The sequence below is a fragment of the Nomascus leucogenys genome, chromosome 15, assembly GCF_006542625.1.
Source record: "Nomascus leucogenys isolate Asia chromosome 15, Asia_NLE_v1, whole genome shotgun sequence".
NCBI classification, from domain to species: Eukaryota; Metazoa; Chordata; class Mammalia; order Primates; family Hylobatidae; genus Nomascus; species Nomascus leucogenys.
Genome location: NC_044395.1, coordinates 69020208 through 69037603, shown reverse-complemented (window position 1 = coordinate 69037603; position 17396 = coordinate 69020208). Strand labels below are relative to the sequence as shown.

The 17396-nt window shown below is 53.2% G+C and overlaps 1 protein-coding gene across 2 annotated transcripts in view; it reads left to right on the top strand.

Annotated features, from left to right (window-relative positions):
• Nucleotides 1-16516, top strand: part of LMO1 (LIM domain only 1) — a 44333-nt gene extending 27817 nt beyond the window's left edge. For both annotated transcript variants that reach the window (XM_030829704.1, XM_003254903.2), the window contains 3 exons: nucleotides 10285-10498; nucleotides 13704-13829; nucleotides 16095-16516. In XM_030829704.1, the coding sequence (XP_030685564.1) occupies nucleotides 10285-10498; nucleotides 13704-13829; nucleotides 16095-16200 (446 nt within the window). In that variant the 3' untranslated portion in view covers nucleotides 16201-16516. The remainder of the gene's footprint in view (nucleotides 1-10284; nucleotides 10499-13703; nucleotides 13830-16094) is intronic.
• Nucleotides 16517-17396: the final 880 nt, after the last annotated feature.

Genomic DNA, 17396 nt, shown 5'->3' with positions numbered 1-17396 from the left:
CCCTTAGGCTGTTGCTGTTGCCCCAAACCAGACTCAGCTTCCCTCAACAAGGAAGATCTGTGGGGGATGTGTGGAAACTCCTCAGTCCCTTTATATCATGGTGAGTTCAGGTTTTAGATGCAGTATTCCTAAAGATAGGTTATTCTTCACCAAAATGCACTGCAAAAATGTAGCATATGAAGCTTCCCACTTTGTACTCCTGCACAGGAAATGGCCCCTCTGGGGAGCTCTGGGATCAGCAGCCCAACCTTTCCCTGACAAGGGGTCTTTTGTATTCCTGCAAGGAGTGTTTCAGAGCCGTCTTCTTTTGGTAGGGTCCAGACTGGGTCCAAGTGAAAGTTCACTTTCCCCATTGCTTGGGGAAAAGATGATGTGATGCTGCCTCTGGCCCTGGGACACGGCAGGCAGGGTGTGGATGCCTCCTGGCCAGCAGCCTGGATCTGCAGCCTTGCTTTGGCCACTGGTGGCTTTACCCTTGGGCAAGTTGATGAGTTCTCTGCACTCAGGGTCATGACAGGCATATATTCCTGGTACAGAGCAGGCACTCAGTAAGGGGTAACATGGTTTACTGTCATCTGGTTGAACATGACTACGGTGGCTGCAGGTGCTGGGGGTGAGACTGGACAGTGCTTCCCTTAGGCCTTCCCTCCTCTGGTGGGCTCTAGCGTGCAGGAGAAGCTTGGCACTTAGAGCAGGCAAACATTGCTGGACTTCACCCTGAACCAGGCCTCTCTCCAGGACCTCTTCTGCTCCAAATGTCTCACCCTGAGCTGGGCCTGTCTCCAGGACCTCTCTGCTCCCCACCCTACCCATCCCCTTGTTCACACACGACCCTGGCTGTTGGTTGAGGCTCCTGCCATCATTATAGCCCTGGGTCTGGAGTCCCCAGCCCAGCCTCCTCCTGAGGACATGAGCCATCTCAAGGCTTCTTTGTCCTCAAAGCTGCAATGCAGACATCTTGGCTCTGCTTCTACATGGCCCTCTGCTCCCTTCCCAGCCCTGTGCCCTCTTTTTACTTAGTTTCTGGTCCATGTCCCCTTGCTGGCTCTGCCCAGAAGCCCTTTCAAGATCCCACAGCAGTCATAGCATTTGAAGGACCAACAGATGAGTGGGAAAGTCCTGTGGTCCACCCAGAGACAGTGCCCTGCATGGACAGTCATTCCTCTTGGTTTTAGCCCAGGCCCTGATCTAAGCATGGCTCCAGCCCCCACCCCAGCACCATTTGGCATCCAGGCTGCACCGGAGAATCCAGGCTGTGCAGGGAGGCCCTGGGCATGTGCTGGATGGGAACTTGAACTCTGGAGTCTGACAGGCCAGGATTCCGATCTCTGCCCTGCAGCCTTCTAACTGCATGACCTTGCATGACCTGAAACTTCCCAGGCCACTGTCTTCTCATCTGTGAAATGGGGGTAATCATTTAGTGCATCAGAGTTAATATGAAGATTCATTGAGCTAACACTGTAAGATGGTTAGCCCAGCACCTGGCACAGTGACTGCTGAGTCAATGGTAGGGTTTATGAAAGGCATACAGAGCTCTGATGAGGGCGTCTCCATCTCAGCTCCTTTTTTAAATTGGGTATCACATATATGCAATTAAATGTGCAAGGCTCAAATGTTCAGCTCAGTGAATTTTTATACATTTATGCACCCATATGAACACTCAGATCAAGACATAGGACATTTTCAGTATGTTGGGCTCCTCATCCTCCTCTCAGTTGATAATATGTCCCCCACCTCACCCCAAGTAACCATTATTCTTTTTTTTTTTTTTTTTTTTTGAGGTGGAGTCTCGCTCTGTCGCCCAGGTTGGAGTGCAGTGGTGCGATCTCGGCTCACTGCAAGCTCCGCCTCCCAGGTTCACGCCATTCTCCTGCCTTAGCCTCCCGAGTTAGCGGGGACTACAGGCGCCAGCCACCATGCCCGGCTAATTTTTTGTATTTTTAGTAGAGACGGGGTTTCACCGTGTTAGCCAGGATGGACTCGATCTCTTGACCTTATGATCCACCTACCTTGGCCTCCCAAAGTGCTGGGATTACAGGTGTGAGCCACCGTGCCCAGCCTCCAAATAACCATTATTCTGACATCAGATCAGTTTTGCCTATTTGGGAACTACACATAAATGGAATTATACAGTATGTACCTTTTTGTGTCTAACTTCTTTCATTCAATATTATATTGTGTGATTCATCCAGGTAGTATGTATTAGTAATTCATTCTTTTTAATTGCTACATAATATTCCATTGTATGAATATACCATAATTTATTTTGTTTTACTGTTGGACATTTGTGTTGTTTTCAGTGTGGGGCTATTAAGAAGAAAATGTCTATGAACTTTCTTATGCATCTGTTTTGATGGACACAAGCTTTCATTTCTGTTGGGCATATACCTGGGAATATAATTGTTGGGTCATAAGATACACCTAAATTTTCTCAGCTAATTGCTTTATGCTACTATGTGAAACATTGTTATAAGTACTTCATGTTCATTATCCAATTTAATCCTCAATCCTTTAAAGTAGGCTGTCCTCATTTAGCAGGTGAGTAAATTGAGGCAGAGCTGGGAAGAGCCAAAGCCAGAATTCAAGCCTAGGCTGTGTGTCTGCAGGGCCCACAGTCTCAGGGCCTACACTACCCCGCCTCTTCTCACAAGCTCCCTTGAGGGGTGAGCAGCACCAGAGTCAAAGCTGCCGGTCCCTCCACTGAGCTGACTGCCAACCCCATGGGCTGAGCCCAGCCTCTCAGCCTTCCTCTCCCTGCCCTCGTGGGGAGCTGGAGGCCACAGGAGCCCCTGCCTCGCTCCCTCATCCTCACAGTGAACATGCTGCCTGCAAGTGGGTGTGCAGAGGGGCGGTAATGAGCATGCTCTGGGTGGCTGTAGCCACGCGTTTCAACAGTTGTTCTCGTTGGCTTTTGATTCCAAATGAGTAGGAAATGCTATTAGTTCAGGCCTTGCCTGCTGCATGGCAAGGCCCTGGAATAGGAGTGCAGTGAGACGAGAAATTGTGGAGATAAAACTGGTGTGAAATGGAGGCCTTCTCACAAGGCTGGATGTGTCCGTGTGAAATGAAGTTACTTCTGAGAAAACGAGATTTAAAGAGATTCTGCAGAATTAGATTACACTTTCAAATTTCCTGATTAAAGAGGATTGATGCCTAGGAGGGGCTGCTGGTAGGCTTGGTTTGGGATCCTACTCTGCAGTTCCCAGGCCTGGGTGTGGGCCCAGGTGGGCAAAGCACCTTACAATGTGACAGGGACCCAGACCCCCGGGACCCAGAGAGTGAGTCTCCCCACCTCCAGCAGCTGAAGTAGGCATGAGGATTGTGGGACTCAACTTCTGGGTAATGTCCGACGTTGCACATGGGTCCATGAGGGTAGCACTAGAGGGTTCATGCTCTTCCAGTTCCTTCCATCTTCAGGCCTCTTACTTGTGGGTTTTGCTGAAATCAGAGCTTGATTCTAAGCTCTGATCCACTTTTTGACACTGTAGTCTTTTAAGAGACTAAACGTGCATGCGGCTGCTTGTGCATATGTGTGCATCTGTGCATAAGTGTATATTTACATAAGCGTACCCAAACGCATGCTCATACACACACATGCGTGTGTGTGCTTAGATGCATGGGTACGTATTTTCATGCAACTTACTGAGTACCCACTGTATGCCAGCACTGTGCTCGGTACTGAAATAAAACTGTTCTGGGGAGAATAAAACAGACACAGTCCCTCCTCACATGGACCCAGTGTACGTGTGTGATCATGTGGACATGGGGAAGTATTTGTGTGCTGCTGTGCATGTGTCCTGCAGCTGTGTGGTGAGCATCTGCATGCTCTCCATGTGTCTTCTAAGCTCTGTGAAGTCTCCTGCTTGGGTCTCAGCCCCACTCAGCATGCAGCCCTGCAGCACAGCACATGAGTCAAGTACTTTGGCCCTAGAGATAGACTGCCAGGGTTCACATGCCAGCTCTTTCTCCTACTAACTGTGACCAGTTAGCAAGCTTTCTTGTGCCCCAGTTTTCCCATTGTGAAATGGGGATCATAATGGTACCTACCTCATAAGCGGTTGTGGGTACAGAGCACTGGGATGTGCTCAGTCACTGTCATCTCCCTGCAGGTTGCCCAGTGCAGGCTCCCTGCTGGCCCCAGAGGAGGGCTTGGGCACTTACGGTGAGAAAGGGAAGCCCCAAAGCTGCTGTAGCAGTTGTGTTGTGCTGTGTGGGCTCTGGGCAGGGCCTGCAGCTCAGTCTCCCCAGCCCAGGCCAGAGAATGCCTGGGTGCTGGTTTGGAATCGGTATTGAGGCATGTTGAGAGATAATGAGAAATAACCAAAGGCCATGCATGGTGATTCATGCCTGTAACCCCAGCACTTTGGGAAGTTGAGGTAGGAGGATTGCTTGAGCCCAGGAGTTCGAGACCAGCCTGGGCAACATAGTTGAGACCTTGTCTCTAAAAAAAAAAAAAAAAAAAAAAAAAAAAAATTCCTCCCCCCAAAAATTAGCCTGGCTTGGTGGTATGTGCCTGTGGTCCCACCAATGCAGGAGGCTGAGGTAGGAGGACGCTTAAGCCGGGAGGCTGAGGCTGCAGTGAGCTGTGACCACATCACTGCACTCCAGCATGGGAGACAGAGGAAGACCCTGTCTTTAAAAAAAAAAAAACCAAGGCTACACCTGCCTCCAGGGCTCTTTCCAGAGCAGCCAGAGGGTCCTGGAGCTGTCACCCTCTGAGTTGCCACAGCAACTGCTTCCCACGTGGCTGGTCACTGGAACAGCCTGTTGGACAGATAGGGTGGCTTCCTTCTACACATACTTGTACTGACCACTAGACTGGCCTTTGGGTGGAGCTGGACTATGGCCAGTGCCAGGGTGACTTTAACCACAGTAGAACAATCAAATCAGTTCATTGCTCCTCAGAATAAGTGTCTCTCCCTATTCTGTCTCATGTTGAGGAGAGTGACACTAATCAGAGTTAACGTTTTATTGTGGCCTTAGTCCTTAGCACATCACAGAAATTACTCCGTTCTTTCTCATGGTGACTCTGAAATGAGTACTCTTTTCATACCCATTACAAAAAAAAGAAAACTGAGAAAACGTTAATTAAGGTCACACAGTCAAACGTGTCAGACAAACCCACACTGAGAGATATTCCATAACATGACTGGCCTGTACTCTTCAAAATGCCATTGTCTTGAAACACAAAAGAAAGGTTTAGGAATTCTTCCAGATGTAAGTAGACTAAACTTGACAACTGAATGCGATGCAGGGCCCAGGATTTTCCCATAAAAGATATTTTTGAAGAAATTGGTAAAATCTGAATGAGGTCTATAGATTTGATAATAATATTATGTCAATGATAATTTTCTGATTTCGATTATTGTACTGTGGTTATGTAAGAGAATGTCCTTGTTTTCAGCAAAGTGTTTGCAAACCAAAAGTATTAGGGGGTATAGAGGCTTCCTGTTTGAAACCAACTCTCAAATGATTTAGGGAAAAAATTATAGGTGAGTAGGTAGAAGTAGGTAGAAAGATGGAGGATAAATCAAATGCGGTAAAATGTTATATGTAGGGAATCTGGGTGAAGGCTTGCAGGAATTTTTTCTACTATTCTTGCAAGTGTTCTGAAAGTTTGAAATTATGTCAAGAGACAAAAAGTTAAAAAGAAAGCAAGTGTCCGAGCAGGGATGGTATCCTGGGGTGACTGTTAATACTATCAGTTCCTGTTCACTGTGCCCTGGGCACCAGACTCTGTGCTATGGCCTCATGTGCATAACCTCATTCTATCCTCACCACATTCTGAGCGGAAAGAGACCATTGTGGCCCCCAGTACACACATGCCAGTCAGAAAGGTGGGGGGATTTAATCCAGGCCCCCCCAGCTCCTTGGAGCAGTTCCCAGACTTGAAACTAGGCTCCCTGATCTCAAGGTCTGAACTCTTAGCCTCAGTCCCACTCTTGACTCTGACCTTTTTGGGAGAGTGGGGATGGGCAGGACAAAGGTGTTTCTTCCTGGAGTAGTAGCAGAGTGAAGGCCCTGGGACACAAGCAAACAAGATCCATTTGCGGGAGGGAGAGGAGCTGTGTTCCAGGATCCTGCAGGGAGCAGAGCCAGCAGTGCCAAGCAGGACACACTGGTGTGTGGGAGGGCTGCAGATGCCCAGTGGAGTTGCCAGGAGGTGGCCACAGTGGCTCCCAGCAGGGGAGCCACAGGGAAGAGCCTGGAGTGACCTGGAGCTGGGTGAGGTAGACGTTCTGGGCTGGAAGACTGGCCTTGGAGGAGCTCACTGGGGTAAACGTCCCCCAGGCTGCCTTCCAAACCAGAGGCACCGGTAGTACTGGAGCCTGTGGGCTTGGCAATTTGGGAAAGGCCACGTGCTGGAGCTGAGGGGCAGCTGGGCTGGGACAGGAGTTGCTGGGGACTTGGGTCTGGCCTAGTGGACTGCTCTGGGGTCCATGTGAAGATGAGGGCATTTCTCCTCCGGGCTGGAAGGAGAGAGTGGGAGGGGCGGGATGACCTCTGGCAGTGCCTCCCCGTCACCTGGACTGTCTGGCTTTCCCCCAGATTAAAGAGCGGAGGGTGAGTGTCTGGCAGCCAGATGAGTCAGACTGGGAGGCTTCTCTCCGAGCCTGGCTGCCTCCTTCCACCAGCAGCCCTGCCTCCACCCCCTCCTAGAGGTAGGGGTTGGAGTTCAGCCTGTTTCCCCTCCAATGTTGTTCCCCCCACATCCTGAGACTTAGGGGTGACCCTGGGTTGAGTGGACTGGTTTATTCTGCTGGGCCCTGCGCATGCATCTGAGTGTGTGCCCAGGCGTGCGTGTCGGTGCAAACATCATCTGTTGTAAAATATCAGTGTTTTCATGGGTGAGTTGTAATTACTGGGTAATGCTTTAAAACCTTTCCTGAAGGAGCGCAAAGCCATTTTTTTTCTAAAGTCAGGAGTACATTAAAAGGATTACCATGTAGATTTGATTTTTAGATAACACTAAAATGGATCCCAAATGGACTTCAGCAAAGGGATGCTATCTCCTTAATGGAAAGTGCATGGCCCGAGGCTCAGGTCCCAGAGCCAGGCTGGGGAAGGAGGGAGGGAAGAGGTGTCTGCAGGGGGCAGGCTGGCAGTTGGGTGGGGGGCTAGGTGGGAACGGGGGAGGCAGAGCAGGAGGGAGGGCCTGGACCCTGTGGGGAGCTTCTCCCTCCATCTGGGGAGCAGGAGACTGCAGAGCCCCTCCTGAAAGCCCCTCCACCTGTCCAGGAGTGTTTTCAAGTCTCCTGGACCAGCCCGGTGAGAGCAGACACAGCATGGATGCCCTATGAGGAAGGAAGGCTGTCTCCACTGTTTTGTTTGACCCCCAGAGCTCTTCCACTCTCCTGTGAGAAGCAAGGGATTGCTTCCATTTTTCTTATGGGCAGATGAAGGAAGTTAGGCCCAGAGAGACCAGGGGGATATGCTCTGGACCCCATAGCCACAGGACTGCAGACCCATCCCATGGGGCTGCCCCGGCTCAGGCTTCCCCCAGGATGCCAGCCTTTCTCACGGGAGGTCTCTAGACCCAAGGGTCTCTAGACGCTATGGGGCCTTCTCAGCCAGGCTGACCCTGGTGTTCCATGTCTTGGTGGACATGGGACACTTCGGCAGAAGCTGTGTGGCTTCTATAAGAGTTCTCCAGAGCCAGGAATCAGTTCAGCACCCCAGAAGAGGGGTGTCCAGGTCTTAAGGTAACCTGCCTGTGCAGAGGTCAGCCTGGGCACGGGCAGTGCGGAGGGGGGCCTGCGGCAGCTGGCAGCTTCACCCCTCATGGCTTCCACAGGGTCCTCTAGGTGCCAGATCCCTCCAGTGAAGAGATTGTTGACTAGTGCTGGAGTTCACAACCCTGCAGGAGCCAGGACAAACATGCTGGGGTCTGAGCTTGGAAGACCAGCCTGTCCAAGAGCCAGGTTAGATGGAAGAGAGAGTGGGACAGCTGCTTCCAGTGCTGGGGTCTCTCACTGTCTCCCTTCATTTTGGGCTGTAATTTAGTGGGCTAGGGTTTCTCCTGAATACGGAGGTTCCAGCCATTCACCCATGTTCTGGTAATAACCCAAATATAGAGCCCTGGGAGGGGCTCAGGACCACTGGGAAGAGAGCCAGGCCTGCTGCAAGCCTGGCTGAGCAAGAGGAATGTGAACCTTGCAGGGGCTGTAGTGGGGGCCTGGCCCAAGATTTTCCCAGTTGGTTTTTGAATGCGTAGGTCTGCTGGCTGCATGCTCCCTGCACAGGGCCTAGGGACAAGGTCCTGCCCTTGGAGCCCTACCCTGGTCCAGGTCCTACCCTGGGAGGCCCCTCATTTCCCCCATCCAGCTATTTTAACTCCTCTCCCATTTCCCCACACCTCCCTGTAGGCCAGGACTTGGAAGGAGCCTCACAGACCCCTTCAGTACTCAGGGGTATCTGCTCCCCAGCTGCCCTCCTTGAGCTCTTTCAGAGCTCTGTGCCAGGCTGGGCCCTGCTAGAAGAGACACAGGCAGGCCCGAGGACAGAGTCATCCTGTGCCCCATCCCTCTCTCAGACCAATTAACCTTTAGAGCTGCATTAAGGAAATTAGGCAGCAAACTCCCCAGCTAACAGACAGGCCCTGCAGGGACTGGACGGAGGAGGAGGAGGGAGCCCACTGGCCCTGCACACTGTAGCCTGTGGGTGGGTGCCTGCTCCCCAGACTCACCTGTCCAGGAGAAGTCTGAGGAGCCAGGTGGGCTGAGAGCGAGCACAGGAGAGGGGAAGGAGCCCTGGGGCCAGCTTGATGGTGGCTGACTCAAGCCCCTGTAACCGTCTAAGCCTCAGTTTCCCCATCTGTAGAATGAGAGCATTTAACTGGAAGAACTCTGAGGGCTCTTCTGACCTTACATCTGTGGATTCTGAAACCAAGGCCTCTTGTGGCTGGTTCTTCCCTAACACCCAAGGAGGAGGGAAGTAAAAGGAAGGGAAGCAGCCCAACTGTTCAGACTCTGGGCTGGGGGCAGTGAGGAAGGCTGGGAATGGGAGGGACACCAGGGGATGGGAGGAAGGCCAGAGCCCTGGAGAGAGCAGGGGTCCTTTGGAGAGGACGGGCCAGAAGGACAGACTCCAGGGGAGTGTTGGAAAGCCGGGGAGGTGGGGAGGGATGGGCCCCTATCCAGCTGCACCTTGGTCAGGAACGGAGCATGCACACCCTCCCTGTCTTCACAAGGGTTCTCAGGCAACTCCCACAGGCTTCCGCCCCGTAAAGTCACAGAGCAGGGCTTCTGAGGTCCTCTGCACTTCCCTCCCAGCCTCACAGGTCCACATGGATGTTCAGGCTACTGGATGACATCTGTCCCCATCTCCTCCTCAACTGTCCCTGTGGTCCCAGGAGAAGGGACTAGGAACCCGTGCCTCTGTCACTTCATGCCTACACCTGCACATCTTGCCTGTGTGTGAGGGGTGTGCGTGAGTGCACATGCTCGCTTGCCGCGACGGGAGGCTCTGCCCTGTGGTGAACATCACGTTGGGCGCTTTGTACTTGGTGCCTGTGTGTATGTTGGGAAGCCGGTATGGGCCCTAGGAGGGGCTGATGGCTGAGAGATCCTAATCCTGGTAGAATGAGGAAGGATCCAGAGGCTCAGAGCCTGCCCTCCCCCAGGCCAGGGCGGGTGAGGTGTGACACCGCCTGAAGCATTCCCAAGGGGAGCCCCAGCCAGGCCCTGCCAGCTGCCTCCTCTTACCTGCCAGGAGCCCCAGAGCCTCTGCTCCCTCCTGGGAGTGTCCCAGGGGCGTCTCACTTCCTTCTTGATGCCATCACAGCTCTACATGGATAGACCAAGAGGCTGTACCATTTCAGCTGGAGAAAGACGAGTTGGCAAAAAGATCTGGGGGTTCAAGAGGACCTCATGGGCCTGAGGAGACTACATTTCTTAGGCTTATTGCTGAAAGAGCCAGTGCGATGGTGGCTTCGCAAGGCGAGCTTCAGGCTTACTCCGGATGAGACCGCACAGGGGATAGAGGCCAGGGTGGGGAGGAACAGCTCAGGGAGGCCCGGCCTGGGGTCTATGTGTGCCTTGGAGCAGAGCAGCCTCTGGAGGGAACTTCACAGGGCCAGGGAAACAGGCTGTGCCATGTAGCCCAAAGGGCAGGACCCAGAGCCAGGGGAGGAGGTTACTGGGGAGAAAGCGAGGGCTCCTGGGAGCCCCAAACCTAGAGGGGGCAGCAGAGACAAGCAGTGAGCTCCCCATTCTTGGGGGATATTCCCTGAGGCCCAGAGCTACGGGGCCCATCCTGCGTTCCTGTCTGTCTGTCCATCTGCAGGCGTGCCGATGCTCTCCGTCCAGCCCAAAGGGAAGCAGAAGGGCTGTGCGGGCTGTAACCGCAAGATCAAGGACCGCTATCTGCTGAAGGCATTGGACAAGTACTGGCACGAAGACTGCCTCAAGTGTGCCTGCTGTGACTGCCGCCTGGGCGAGGTGGGCTCCACCCTCTACACCAAGGCCAACCTCATCCTGTGCCGACGTGACTACCTGAGGTGGGCTGCCGACCTCTGGCCTCCCAAGCCCTTGTCCTGCTCAGAAAGCTCCCCATCCTCAGCCCCAGCGTGACTGCGCCCCTGGCCCTAGACCCAGTACCCTGTGTGTCCTCTCACTCTTGACTCTCCTGCCCCTGCCCTGCTTGCCCCGGATACCTGAGAAGTCACCTGAGGGAAGGCCCAGGTCGTTACGCCCTTGGACTCGGTGCCCAGCACAGGTCCAGGGCAGGCATTTGTAACCTGGGGCCCCTAAGTTAAGCTTTCCGAGGGCCCCAGGCTGGCTCCGCCCCCCTGCCTTGGCCAGGTGCTTCTGAACCACCTGATCTGGAATCGGGGAGGGGATACCTCAGAGGGGCTTTGAGAACAGGTCTGGAAGCTTTGACTTCCCCAGGACCCTCCTCCCTAATGCAGTCTCTTTCCATCTCCCAGTGCCCAACTTTCCTTTCTAGATGGTCCTTGGGAGCAGGCGTCCATTTGCCCAGGGAAACTGGCAGGCAGCCATATCCTAGGAGCAGGGCCACTGATGCTGGAGCTTCAAGACCTGGGTTGGAACTAGCTGTGAGCCTTTGGCTCCCAATCTTCTCCCAGCCTCAGTTTACTTCCCCGTGAAGGGTGAAAGAATGATGCTTCCCTGCCTTGCATTCCTCTGAGCTCTAACTCACCCTGCCTACAACTTGGATCCTATTCCCTGGGGCCATCTCCCCCAATTAACCCTCCCTGAGGCCATTTATGACATCAGCAAGGCTGGAAGGAGGCCACAAAGCAGGGCCTTGGCTGAGAACCAGCACCTGCATTTGGCTCTGTCGCAGGCTGCTGGATGGTTGCCGGGCTTGTGGGGAAGGAGGGCTCATCGCATTAATTAACAGGTCGGGGCAAGGGCTTCATGCGGCTCCCTCTGCCCAGGTCTGGGCATGTTGCAAGGGGTAGGTTATCAGTGGAAGCTCCCCCACTTCCCCAAAGATCCTTTGACTGACCTTCCTGCACCTTTTAACACCTGCATTTAAAAGTGATGGAGTAAAACAGAATCTGTGACTTAGTGCTCCTTGCCAGGGCTGGAGGGGAGAGGCTGAGACCAGGAGCAGGGGTTAAGGAAGAATGTTCAGGCTAGGCGCGGTGGCTCATGCCTGTAACTCCAGCACTTTGGGAGGCCGAGGCAGGCAGATCGCTCCAGCTCAGGAGTTCGAGACCAACCCTAGGCAACATGGTGAAACCCTGTTTCTACAAAAAAAAAAAAAAAAAAAAAATTAGCCAGGTGTAGTGGCTGCACGCCTGTAGTCCCAGCTACTCAGGAGGCTGAAGTGGAAGGATTGTTTGAGCCCAGGAGTTTGAGGTTGCAGTGAGCTGTGATTGTGCCACTGCACTCCAGCTTGGGTGACAGAGCAAGTCCCTGTCTCACGAAAGAAAAGAATGTTCCTGGGGATTCACCCCTTGAGGACCTAGAAGGGGCCTCCCTGTCTGGAGGTTTAGGGCATCACCTGGGGGCTGACCCTACCAGGTTAGGATGACGTATCAGACCATCTGATGGGTCCACAGGACTTGGAGAGAGAGGCCCACAGTGCAGGATGGGCTTATCAGGAAAAAGCACCCACAATCATACAGGGCCCTGCCAGCTACTAGGGATGGAAGGTTTTTTTTTTTTTTTTTTGCTCTGGCAGAGGCAAGGAACGACTGTAGGACCAGCTAGACCAGTGGGCTGGGATGGGACCGTGGCTTCCTTGGGCTGCTCAGGCCTGGAGAATGGCTGTCCAGAGCCTACGCCCTCTGCAGCAACTATGCCGGGGCTGATGGCAAGAAAAGCCCCTCTTGGCAGGCAGATTCTGTGGCCCAGCCTTTGTCTGCCTTAATCTGAGCCACCAGGCAGCTCAAGCTGATGAATAATGGAGCCAAGCTCATCTGCAGGCGCCTGAGCTTGAGCTGGACAAATCGGGGATTAGAGGGGCCCCCCACCATCTTCTCAGCCTCCTTGCCTCACTTGGGGCTTGCTCCGTCTGTGTGCAGGAAAGAAGCAAGGAGGAACCAGGATGGCTCAGACCACTGGGACATCCAGCCAAGGGCTGGCCTGCATGGGGAGGGAGTAAACTCCCTGTCCCTAGAGCTTTACAGCCAGCAGCTAAGAGGAGGGGTGCCTGCCTCAAAGAGGCATTTGTGCCAGATGTCCTTGGCGCTTCCTTTGGGCATCAGTTCTGTTTTACAGCATCTTTGAATAGGATCATCCATCCCTGTTTTGCAGAAGGATAAACTGAGGTTCAGAGAAAGAAAAAAAGAGACTTAGGCAAGTGACACAGTGAGTTTGTCATGGAAAAAAGATTTAATAAAACACTAATTTTGGCAAGGCACAGTGGCTCAAGCCTGTAGTCCCAGCACTTTGGGAGGCCAAGGCAGGAGGATCGCTTGAGGCCAGGAGTTCGAGAGCAGCCTGGCCAATATAGTGAGACCCCATCTCTATTTTAAAAAAATCAAATAATAAACACTGTAATGTTAAATGTGGGAAAAGCACGTCACGCAGTGATTTAGAGCACGCCTTCTGGACCAAGGCCCTGTGACTGTCCAAGTTGTTTCTCTGTGACTCATTTTTTAAATCTTTAAAATGGGGAATAATAATAGTACCACCTCCTAGGTTTGTTGTGAGGATTAAGCGTTAATCTTTGTAAAGCTCTTAGATTAGTGGCTGACACATAGTGAACACTACCTAGGTGGTTGCTTAGTGAGTTGTGACTGAGAATTTGCAACAGGTTTCACAACTACCCCGTGAAGGGTGTGTTTCAGGCTTTGTTTTACAGATGAGGTAAATGAAGCTCAGAGAGACTCACTGACTTGCCTGAGGGCACACAACCCAAGATTCAGTCTGCCCCTGAAATTCGGGCTTGTGTGGGTCTGGAGCCCCTTGCGCAGGGCCCAGCCTAGGATTCCCTTGGTGGCTCCAGGGCTTGTGGGAGCCTGGGAGGGGGCCTGGGGATGGGCAGTGACAGCCAACTCCTGAACCCCTACACACCCTCCCTGGAAGGGATGTGCCGATTTCTTGGCAGCCTGATCTCTGGGCGGAATCTAGATGCTGCCCTCAGTGCTCTTATCCTATTGCCTGAGCCCACCTGCTAAGCCCACAAGTTGGAGGATGGGAAGGACCCTGGATGGAGGCAACTCCCTTCCCCCTGCCCACCCAGCCCCCCAGAATGCTGCTGAGTCCTCTGCGCCCTTCCCTCGGCAGGCTTTTTGGCACCACAGGGAACTGTGCTGCTTGCAGCAAGCTGATCCCAGCCTTTGAGATGGTGATGCGGGCCCGGGACAACGTGTATCACCTCGACTGCTTCGCCTGCCAGCTCTGCAACCAGAGGTCAGTGCTGGACTGGCCGACCCAACACACTCCCCAGACACCAGCCTGAGGCCTGCTGGGATGGGCCAGGAGCACGGTGGAGGCGTGCAAGCAAATGCGGGTTGCGTGTGTGTATGTGGCGGTGCATGCAGGTTATGAGCGTGCATGTGCTTTATGTGTTTTATGTGTGTGTAAGCTCGGTAGCCAAACGTGTGCACTTTAATATTGGGTGTGCACATCTGTGTGGCACATTTCTGTGTGAATATAATGAAGGCGTGCATGAGTTTACTGTGTATGCATAGTTGAGTGTGCATGTGCATGCATGTGTATTTGTAAATGTACAAGTGGGCACATGTGCATGATGCAATTAATACGCATTTGTACATGCGTTTTTAAATGTCTGGGGGTGTATGTGTATGTGCAATGTGCATGCATGATGAGGTGAGTATGCATGTGCGTATACATGTTTTATTTTTCGAGATACAGTCTCACTCTGTTGCCCAGGCTGGGGTGCAGTGGTGTGATCTCACAATCTTGGCTCACGGCAACCTCTGCCTCCCGGGTTCAAGTGATTCTCTTGCCTCAACCTCCCAAGTAGCTGGGACTACAGGCGTGTGCCACCACGCCCGGCTAATTTTTATTTTTATTTTTATTTTTGTATTTTTAGCAGAGACGGGGTTTCACCATGTTGGCTAGGCTGGTCTTGAACTCCTGATCTCAGGTTATCTGCCCACCTCAGCCTCCCAGATTGCTGGGATTACAGGTGTGAGCCACTGCGCCCAGCCTGTATACGTGTTTGAAATGTGCATGTGCATGGGATAACGTATCCTCCCACCCCCGTACCCAGTGTGTAGTATGTGTATGTGTGTACATGTACGTTCCAGTGAGAAGGGGTTCCCAAATCTGGAGGGCGAAGTCCCCTCAGGGAGTGGCCACTCTCTCCTCACCCAACCCTTGTGATTCTGGTTCCAGCCCAGCCTGTTTTCTGATCTCTTGGCCCCAACTCTGTGCCCTAGCCCTGTGGGAGTCCCTGGGGACCTAAGGAGCCAGAGCCCTTTAGCCCTGGCTTGGGGCCTAGCACCAGAAGGCAGGCGCTCTTCTCAGGAGCCCCCAGGTCAGGTAGGAACGCATACAAGTGCTCCCTGAAGTGAGGTTCAGAGGGACCTACAGGGAACCCTGGTCTGGCTGGGGACTCTGGCCAGACCTGCTGCTAGCAGGGCTCAGTGAACTTACAGCGCCACCTGGTGGTTGGACTGGGCTCTGCTAGAACTAGGCCAGCGATCTTGGGGTCTCACTAAAGGCTTCACCCACCCTGGGGACATCTTTAGGGAAAGGACCGGAATCTTCCATTACTTGGGGAGGACTAGGAGACCAACGAAGGGGCTTCCTTGGGTAGGAGAGGAGATAGTGGAACAGGGTCACCTCCTAGAAGGATGCTCTAGGTAACTTACCGATTTTGTTTAGAGGAAGAATGCCCTGTACTGAGCCATCCTCTTAAATTGGGGAGAGGGATAGAGGGATGGAAAAAACAACCATTTTATCCCTCCTTCCTTACCCATCTCTGCCTTTTTTTTTTTTTTTTTTTTTTTTTTTTTGAGACAGAGTCTTACTCTGTCGCCCAGGTTGGAGTGCAGTGGCGTGATCTCGGCTCACTGCAAGTTCCGCCTCCCAGGTTCAAGCAATTCTCTGCCTCAGCCTCCCGAGTAGATGGGATTACAGATGCCCACCACCATGACCAGCTAAATTTTTTTGTATTTTTAGTAGAGATGGGGTTTCACCACCTTGGCCAGGCTGGTCTTGAACTCCTGACCTCGTGATCCAGCCACCTCAGCCTCCCAAAGTGTTGGGATTACAGGCGTGAGCCACCGCACCTGGCCCCATCTCTGCCTTTCTCCATCTCTCTCCCCCCTTGGTCTTTTTCTGTTTGTCCTTTCCCTTTCTCCCTCTCTGGGACTGGGGTAGGCTGTTCCTGCACCTCTCCACCCACCCCCCAACCCTACACTCACCTCCACAGGAGACCTGACTGTGGAAGCCTGTGGCCCAACTGTCTGTCTGTCCTGCCACCTCAGGCTACAGGGCCTGGCTAAGGTTGGGACTGGCCTGGAGGAATTGCCCAGGTGTGCTGTGGGGACTTTTGGCAGTTCCCTCTGGAAGGTTCAAGGAACAAACTCCCCCCACCACCTCCCACATAGCTCACCTCCTAGGCCAGGCCAGCTTCTGTCTGCAGCACCCCCCTTACCCACTGGGACCTTCCCATGGCTTCTCTCTCTCGCTTGGATTTTCTAGATTTTGTGTGGGAGACAAATTCTTCCTGAAGAACAACATGATCTTGTGTCAGATGGACTATGAGGAGGGGCAGCTCAATGGCACCTTTGAATCCCAAGTTCAGTAACGCCCGGCGCCTGGCCTCCAGGCCCGTCTGTCCATCTGCCTGCCTGCCCACCCGCCTGGCCGGCCAGCCAGCCACTCTACCAGTGCAGGCTGGCCAGCCGCTCGCTCTCCTGCCACATTAGAACTTCTCCGTCCTCGATGGGAGGAACGGCCCTTCCTCCTCCACCACCGCCCGTCTGTGTGTGACCCCTCCTGGGGCCAGGCCGGGCCTGTACAGTCTGTCTTCTGTATATAAATGGGAACATTTATTTTATGAGAAATGTAATGCGATTTTATTACTGGCGTGGATTAAACTTATGAATGTTTCCGGGAGGTTACTCTGCGTTGTTCACATGACTGACACAGACCTGGGACCCCTCCCCTCTGCCTCTCAAGGGCAGGGCACAGAGCAGGCTGGGGGCCTCCAGCATGTGCTGTTGCCAGGCAGGGAAGCAAAAGGTTGGCTTTAGGGGAAGGAGCTGGGAGGAAGGCGACAACTCAGAGCCCCCAGCCCCAGCCAGAGGTGAGACCTGGGGTATCTTCCCTGGGAGAGCACACTCTGGCCCTGAGTATGTCCCCAAGAAGGGGGGCAAGATGAAGCCTTCCCTACCCTGTGTTCCATCCCCTGTTGAGACCCCAGACTGACTGCACAGATGGGGACCCAGCTCTGACCTTTTCCCCAGTACGACCACAAATCTTGTGTCCTCTGCCATGGGAGCACCATGCTGAAACCTCTCTTCCCTTTTAGGGTGACAGACAGCACTTGTTGTCTCTGCCCGGCAGCTGGGGCCCAGCTTTCTGCTCTTCTGAGTGAGCAAGAAAAATCCTGTTTCCTTTCGACTCAGCCCATGCAGTCTGGAGGCATCCATTTATTCAGTCAGCAAACCTCAATAGACTCCGTGTCTCAATCCCATGCTGCAACCGGGGATGTCCTGGAGCAAATCAGATGTGAGGATGAATCATAGATCAGACACCATCCCTGCCCTTGGGGAGCTTGCTGTGGGGGTGGAAAGCAGAAGCCATGTTGCAGGGAAAGCCAGGAAAACAAAGCACATCATTGTGAGGACAGAATGCTGTGCAGAGACCTGGGACAGGCCAGTTCCCTCTGGGGGACACAAGGCCACTTGTGATGACTTAAGAGAGTCATAGATGGACAAGTCAATGGACATATGGTCAGACAGACATGCGCTGCAGGCAGGAAGGACGGACACACAAGTA